The 8,762-nt window shown below is 37.0% G+C and overlaps 1 protein-coding gene across 5 annotated transcripts in view; it reads left to right on the top strand.

Annotated features, from left to right (window-relative positions):
• Window positions 1-8,325, top strand: part of LOC134219561 (extracellular sulfatase SULF-1 homolog) — a 236,813-nt gene extending 228,488 nt beyond the window's left edge. For all 5 annotated transcript variants that reach the window (XM_062698313.1, XM_062698315.1, XM_062698311.1 and 2 more), the window contains 2 exons: window positions 6,962-7,037; window positions 7,096-8,325. In XM_062698313.1, the coding sequence (XP_062554297.1) occupies window positions 6,962-7,037; window positions 7,096-7,351 (332 nt within the window). In that variant the 3' untranslated portion in view covers window positions 7,352-8,325. The remainder of the gene's footprint in view (window positions 1-6,961; window positions 7,038-7,095) is intronic.
• Window positions 8,326-8,762: the final 437 nt, after the last annotated feature.

The following is an 8,762-nucleotide window of genomic DNA, read 5'->3' on the forward strand; positions in this document are numbered from 1 at the left end:
TGTAGATCATTTCTTCTGAAGACGTCAAAACTCTAACACTGATGGTTTTCGAGTTATCGATTTATGTCGTGAAATTTGACGAATCCGACCATTGTGCCACCTTGAAAAAATCAATTATCTGACAAAGTTATTACATAGCATCTTGACTGTCTCAACAGGTAGTGAAGGTCCCAACGCATAGATTCTTGCACAATCTGACCCTCGTACATTCGTTTCTCAAAGCTGGATTACCCGGTATTGGAATCTTACATAGATGAACCCGCATACAATATCTAGCCAATGGATGCAGTGCTCATATTCACACCGAAATGCTTTCGAAAAAGGAAGCTGAACTTGCTTGAAAGTTACACTTTTTTCAATTGAAAAACTCATTAATGTCATGCTATACCGATCGACCCAGATAATGTGGGTCTAGTACAGCGTTTCGGAGAACCGCAGTCATCGTTGTGCTATTGAAAAAAAAAATGATAGTTTAAAGAAATTAAAGATACCGTCAACGGAGGTGTCATTGGGCCAAAATGTGGTATGTTCCAAGTAAATGTTACAAAGCTCTAGTAGTTAACATTGGAATCAAGTTTTAATTAGTTTGGTACAAGCTTGAATAATAAATTTACCACTGTTTGGGGAAAAAATAATAAATGAGGGAAATTTTTCAAAGTTATATGTTGTTAAAAATTGACCCATTCTCACTCCTCACAAGGGGGTGACATTGGGCCAAATAATATAAAGTTCAGCGGTGAAGATGTCTCGATTCAATCGTTCATTAAAAATAATTGCCTACATAACGGCTCTAACCAACTATGTAAGGCAAATCAACCAAAGCACAATGGGGAAATTCGATTTCAAAGGTGGAAAAAATTGATAACTTTCTTAACGAACAACTTACAGAAGAGATCAAGAGCTTATTCGAAAGGGAATTTTGCAAAGAATTCAGTGAGTTCTGTTTCATGGACGTGGAACGCTTCTGTATGTAGTTATTGAGCTCGTTTTGCCCTAATGCCCCATATATTGCGAGTTTCCAAACTTTTTGTCATTTTATCTTCAAGACATTGTTCTAAAATTGTGTTTATCTCTTCACTGTGGATCCACAGAAGAGTACTAAATATATTTTTTTAGTAAAAGTTGGAAATTTAAGGGATTTTGGGGTCAAATAAGCATCAAAGTGCATTTTATGTGCAATTTTCATGTATTCTGTAAAAAATAGTAATATTTACAGATAAGTGTCGATATTATTGTCTCAAAGTTTTGAACAGATATTGACAAATGTTTGCCGAACAAAAATTAATGAAATAAATCGTTTCACAAATGTTTTATTTGGTTATTTATTGAGTAAAAAACGATTTTCAAAAACTTTCGAATAGCACCGATGCCAAACATTTCCAAACCATACCCGATAGCACAACTAGACAAGAATAGTCATATGTTATGAGTCTTGATGTGATCATAGATAGGAGGTGATGGGAGATACTCTTTTTTCTTACCTTTTTGCCCAAATTCCCCTATGAAATAATATAGCTCAATGATTCTGAGGAAGGAAATGATGTGGTAATGTTAATCTAATTAATATTTTCCAATGATATAATGAAAATAACAAATAATCATATAATTTATTAAAAATATTGAATTATAGGGGATTTAGGGGTCATGCAGCTCATTTAATGTAATTTTTTATTCAAAATAGGATAACATTTTTCACAGTATTGTACTAAAGATTTGTTCTCCTCTTCATTATAGATCCATAGAAAAGCACTATACATCCTTTGTTTGTAAAAGTTGGAAATTTAAGGGATTTTGGGGTCAAATAAGTATTACATTGCACTTTACGTGAATTTTTCATGTATTCTTTAAAAATTAATAAATTTATTATTATTCTCCCAAAATGTTCTACAGACATTGATAAATGTTTGCGAAATAATTTCTAATAAAGTAAATCATTTCGTAAGTGCTTTGATTTGTGATTTACTGGGTAAAACCCGATTTTTTAAATGCTTCTGAAAAGTGCCGATGCCAATCATTCCTAAACCATACATGTTTGCACAACTAGACAAGAGTTAATATATAAGTCGATGTGATAATAGATAGGAAAAGATAGGAAACATTTTTTCTCATGACGTTTCACCCAAATTCTCCTTATGAAATAATATAGCTCAATGATTCTGGGTTAAGGAATGATGCAGTAACATTGATTCAATTATAATTTGTCAATGATACTATAAAAATAACAAATATTCGTAGATTGTATTGAAAAAAAAATCCAAGGGCTCAAGGCTCAGAACCTTTTTTTATTAAATATATTATTAATGAGTTTTTTCACTTATTTGTCCCAAAATACCTTAAAAATCAATTTTAAATGTAATATATGGATATTTGCTTTTTTATGGTATCAATTTATGTTAAAAAAATGTGTGACAATGATATCAACTATTATCTGTTAATATCTGAATAATCAATAGGCTGTAGATTTCGCCAAAATTGACCATATGTAGAGCTACATCAATGCTTGCAAGTTTTTAAATCACCGTATAATAACCCTGAATGACCATTTGACGTAATGTAGTGCAAATGATTTCTTGGGTATTATTATTTTTTACAGAATACATGAAAATTCACATAGATGCAGTTTGATGATTATTTGACCCCAAAATCCCTTAAATTTCCAACTTTTTCCAACAAAATATGTATAGTGCTATGTATGGATCTACAATGAAGAGGAAAACAGAATTTCAGTGTAAAAGATAAAAGTACCAAGATATGAAAAATTTTGGTGTATGGGACATTGGGGCAAAACCAGCTCAATAACTACATGCAGAAGCGTCTCATGTTTATAAAACATCACTCACTGAATTTCTTGGAAAATTCGCTTTCGAATAAGCCCTAAACCTTATCTGTGAGTCGCTCGTGAGAAAAGTTATCCTATTTTGTATAAAAAGTTACATTAAATGAGCTGTATGACCCCTAAATCCCCTATAATTCAATATTTTTAATGAATTATATGATTATTTGTTATTTTGATATAAGAAAATATCAATTAGATTAACATTACCACATCATTTCCTTCCTCAGAATCATTGAGCTATATTATTTCATAGGGGAATTTGGGCAAAAAGGTAAGAAAAAAGAGTATCTCCCATCACCTCCTATCTATGATCACATCAAGACTCATAACATATGACTATTCTTGTCTAGTTGTGCTATCGGGTATGGTTTGGAAATGTTTGGCATCGGTGCTATTCGAAAGTTTTTGAAAATCGTTTTTTACTCAATAAATGACCAAATAAAACATTTGTGAAACGATTTATTTCATTAATTTTTGTTCGGCAAACATTTGTCAATATCTGTTCAAAACTTTGAGACAATAATATCAACACTTATCTGTAAATATTACTATTTTTTACAGAATACATGAAAATTGTACATAAAATGCACTTTGATGCTTATTGGACCCCAAAATCCCTTAAATTTCCAACTTTTACTAACAAAATATATTTAGTACCCTTCTGTGGATCCACAGTGAAGAGATAAACACAATTTTAGAACAATGTCTTAAAGTTAAAATGGCAAATAGTTTGGAAACTTGCAATATATGGGGCATTAGGGCAAAACGAGCTCAATAACTACATACAGAAGCGTTCCACGTCCATGAAACAGCACTCACTGAATTCTTTGCAAAATTCCCTTTCGAATAAGCTCTTGATCTCTTCTGTAAGATGTTCGTGAAGAAAGTTATCAATTTTTTCCACCTTTGAAATCGGATTTCCCCATTGTGCAAAGACTTGCCCAATCTCACTCCGTTTTAGCGTGCATTGCTCGTTGCTACGAAAAACCAGAACCGCTATACTGCCCACGATTTCATAATTGACGTATCAACCATTGCACTTTTGCATGTTTTTGGGATGATTCAGGGACAAATATCGCAAATCTGAAACATTCTAACCCGTGGACACTTGAATGAGGCTTGAAACATGCCACGTATCGATATTGCAGTGGTTGAAGTCAAATGCAGTCAAATTCGATGAAATTTGAAATGGTTGTTACGTCAACTATGAGATCATGGGCAGTATATAAAGTATCCATAAAACTCGATAAAACAGCAAAAGATTATCGTAACATGATTACCAGGTATCCATCGATCTAAAAACTAGTTATGTAATAGATTTGTGGGGCATTACTGACACTATTTTAATACGGGATCATTCGATCAATAGTTTTACATTCAAGTTCCAAGGATTATGATACGAGCACAATTAGTGCTTGGAATTTGTTTTGTGATTTCCTAGTCGTGAAATTTGATATAATTTCAAACCGTTTGAAGTTTTCATCAAAATTTGTAACAGTTTCTGAGATATGAGCGGATCCATCAAAATTTTTCTTTTTCTCCGTAATATCAGTCATTGCTCAACAAATGTCCGCAAAAAATCCGCTGAAAAATATTGTGCAGCAAAATCATGCAGAAATCCTCTCCGAGATGTGGACATTTATTGATCACCGCTCCCTCCCCCATACATTTTTTTTCGGGTATTTCTTCGTTATTTCTCAACGGAAATATATCTTTGTTATTATTTAGTGGACATAAATACCTTTGCAAACATCGTGGAAATCCACTCTTCAATTTCTGGGAAAAAATACTCTTGAGCTCCTGCGGAAGTTTTTGTAAAAATGAGGCATTTGCTTCAAATCAAGTAACATTTTGTTCTTTAAATTGTTGTATAAAACCTTATTCGTTTTATATGATGATGACTGCAATACAAAACCTCCTGTACTGTAGGAAAACAAACTATTTCTAGATGATTTTTTTTTTCAGTGAATGATAAGTCATGCCCATTGTCGTAAATGGGTTTACCAAGCAGAAGTTGACAAATCTCTCGTAATTTCGACAACTTTGACGAGAAAAAAACGGATGTTGAAGTCCTGTATGCGTCATCGTATTCAGGATCGATGAAAAATGACAAGTTGCGTACCTCTCCTTACTTGTTTGTGCGCTCAAAAGAATAATGCATACCATTCAATACTTGGAAATATCCGAAAAAATGTGTAAGCATAGACAACAATCGTGATTTATATTCTCAAGAACATTCTGCTATCAAAAATAAAGCCTCATGTAGATAGAATAACTAAATATAAATTATAGATACCATTAGACCCTGCATTTTACCTAATTTTTTCCCAAAACTAAATCCGTGCCAAATCCGTGCGAAACCCCAAAATGTAACTCGGCGCCAAATATGCGGTATCTGCGAAACTCTAGAAATCCGCATAATCATAACAACCCTGCCCCTGTCAGCACAAGTATTACGTGACACATGCTCCACTGGTACAGAGTCTGGACAAACTTTATCTGCGAAGTCCAGTATCCACCGCGACGACCCACGATCTTCCCTTACGGACGACGCTTTGCGCGACGGTCCAAAGAGCTTCTATTGAAGTCTGGCCTTCAACCGTTCAACGAAAGTGCTAAAAAAAAACGCGTTTCTTCACACTGACCAGCTTCTTGAACTGGATTTGGAGCGCGATGCAGCGTTTATGAAAAACAATTGATCCATGTTTCCAAAATTCTTCAAAATCGGCGGGTTTCTCGCGACAAAGCTGTGCAAATTCGCTATCCCACCACAAACTGTGTGGTTTTCTACTCCGCATATTTTGACCAATCGATGTGTTTTATTAGATCTTACGAGAGGACAGTAAAAGCGCATAATGTGCATTGAAAATTGAAACTTCGATCGACAAATGATCACTACCATGGGGATCTTGGACCATCTTCTAAGTACAGCCCAACGATAATGAGCTTGAACAAATGGATATATCTAGACAGCTATTTCTTACTATCCGTTACGTTGGGATATGGATACTCTGAAGTAGTGTGTGACGGTGTAAATCCGGTAATATCGTCAGGCTCGGTACAACACTGGAGCTGACAATATGACGTCCCAAGGTGTCTGTCAGGCGACCCGTGCCGGGGGGATAAATGACCTGGAGGTGAAACAATTAGCCGGGCAATAAACGGAGCCTGTGAAGGTTTCACAGAGTGTTAACTGCTTTGGAGGCAAGAAGATGGCAGCGGGTGGTATCCGATGTGATTTACATGTGGTGCAAGCGAAAGGGAGTTGGGGGTATTCACGTAATACCCCCACAATGATAGAATGAGTGAAGTATCACTAGGCCTGGTAGGAGTGTTATAGGCAGATACCTCTGCGGCACCTGGGACAAGAAAGTCACGCTATGCCTGGTTGGAGTGTCGAGGGGTTGATGCTTCTGCGGCACCTCAGAAATAAAAGACGTGAAAGGGTCTGGCTCGTAGATGAGGTAGCAGTGCCATAGGTATCACCAATCTAGGGTCGCCTCCGGCTTGGTAGACAAGTGGTATCACTCCGGTGCAGGACGGATGATTACCACACTGATTGAGGACCAACTGGCCGTGAGACGCCAACTCCGGATATCTCCTGCAAGGATGCTGGCCATCTTCTTGTTGGTGGTCTCGCGACTGAGTATTGGGGCACATGTGGTGCCAGTGTGTCTTTTGCACAGAAGGTGCACGGGGAGTAGATGGAGAGTTGAGGCGACGGCATGTGGGAGTGCAATGCTCAATAGTCACTCACAACCCCCACCACCCTCCGAAGTATAGCAGTATTGCGGAATGACTGGAGAAGAAGGATTTGGTTTAAGTGGGACGGGAGTGGTGATTTTGGTGGTTCGCCTCCCCAGGTGTCTGGTTGCAGATTTTCTTTATCTTTGATAAAAAGTGATATTTTTTTAAGAATACACATGAAAGCTTAATTAACGGATACTCAATTGCGTCGCAACTGAGCTCCGCTTCCTAATCTAAGCTAGGAAAAAAACTTAAAAGACTGGTGCCTGTCTCGCATGGTAGCACGACATGAAATGCTTAACGGAAACTAAAACGCTTTTATTATCGCGAGTATTATGTATTATATATCAATGTTTTTAAAAACTCGTTCAATTACAGCTGCTGGTGGAAACATTCCGGTGCACTTCTCGGATTTTGATGCTTTGCAGAATGGAACACCCAAGAAAAAGATCAAGTAAAAACTGCACTTTTGTTGTATCTATAGTAAACTAACTTCTGCTCTTCCCTTCAAGATGGGGCAAACGAAAGCAACACTGGCAACACCAACAACAGCAACAGCAGCTACAACCAGGCAATCACCACCAACAGTCACGGGAAAATGGTGGTGGAGGCGGCGGCGGCGGAGCTGGTACCAATCACCATCAGTTCCGAGGCGCCGACCAGTTCCCTAGTCAGAACCATGAATTTCACGGAGGTACCGTTGGAGGATCGAAACGGAATCGCACTAGTCGGCGTCCAATTTGGAGGAGCACGATCTACACTGCGTAAGCAAGCACGAATGGCTTTTAATACGAGAAATCGGCTTCCGCTTGGAGGAATCTCATAGTGTCCATATGAAGCGCCCAGTAATTTGCATATAAAAAATCAAGTGAACGACTGATGTACATTTTTATGTGTTGTATTCATGTTTATATATTTTTACAATAGGCAGTTGAAGTAGGATATTTTTGTATAATTTTAGTTATATTACTCAACAAATTTTCTGTAATAGTTGTTAATTCTCGTTTTACAGACGTACTAGAAGAGCGTTAATACCTTGCTAGATTTGGTCACTGCCATTCCCCAGGCCGTATGTGGCCAACTTGCTTTGATAGTGAGCGGCTGTTATTAAGAATTATCGAAGTCGAATTATAATTTAATACGCATTTCGTTCGTTGGAGAGGCTGGTTATATGCCAAAAAGATGGAAGTCATTATCCTAAAAAAACATTCAAACCTGTTGATATTGCTTTGCGCTCTGAAACGAAGTACGATAGCACTTGCACAATAAAAATCATAAGTATTCAATCAACGTTAGTCGAACGATGAAGATGATTGCTAATCTACCATAAAGTATTTATTATAAAATAAAAGTAAATAATTTTTAATAAGAAGCAATCATGCTGAATCAGCTCCATTTTGTAGTGCAGTGCAGAGATTGGGCATGTCTTGTAATTTAAAAATTGAATCAAGAATTGTTTGTTGTAGAGATGCAATTAGCGCGTCTGCAAGTGGCAAACATATTGAGTGAAAAAGCTGTTGTAAGGTCAGACTTTGTTGTACATGAGTTACTAACTAATTCACCATAGATTGTGCTTCCTTAACGCTAGTATTTTGCAGGAATCGAAAATGACTGTTTTCCATAATCTTTGAAGACTATGTTTGCACGGAGGCAAAGGTGGGGGATTACAACAGAAGAATGTAGTAGGATAGAATGAGCTGTCCTGGTTGCTTCAAAGTATAAATAAAACTGTAGATTCATTATTTCAACTTCTCAGAATACTGAAACGATCCGAAATCCTGAGAGACTAATCCCAATGTAATGCCTACATCTACTGTAGTAATGATGCTGTCACTATATGCTTGTAACGATCCAACAGCATTTGACCGCATCGTGCTTTCGTGCTATGCGGTTCTTTTCTCTCTTTGCTGAAGGAAGTTTTTAATACTACCCGAAGCTATTTTAATTTCAACAGTGCTTCTCAGCGCTATTTGTACCTACTGATCCTGTTACGATCTTTGCTTGGAACCGTGCCTTCGTTTTACGTTGGACCGGTTTGCGGAAGTAAAATCCTGACAGGCGGTGGTAATCCTGCAGGGACACCGTTATGAAAAAAAAAACTTCTTAGAAGGCCACGCTTAGCAATGATCATTAATAAAAACAAGAGGAAGGGCGAGTCTCTGAATTCTGCACTTCATTC

Source organism: Armigeres subalbatus, chromosome 3 (assembly GCF_024139115.2).
Source record: "Armigeres subalbatus isolate Guangzhou_Male chromosome 3, GZ_Asu_2, whole genome shotgun sequence".
Lineage (NCBI taxonomy): Eukaryota > Metazoa > Arthropoda > Insecta > Diptera > Culicidae > Armigeres > Armigeres subalbatus.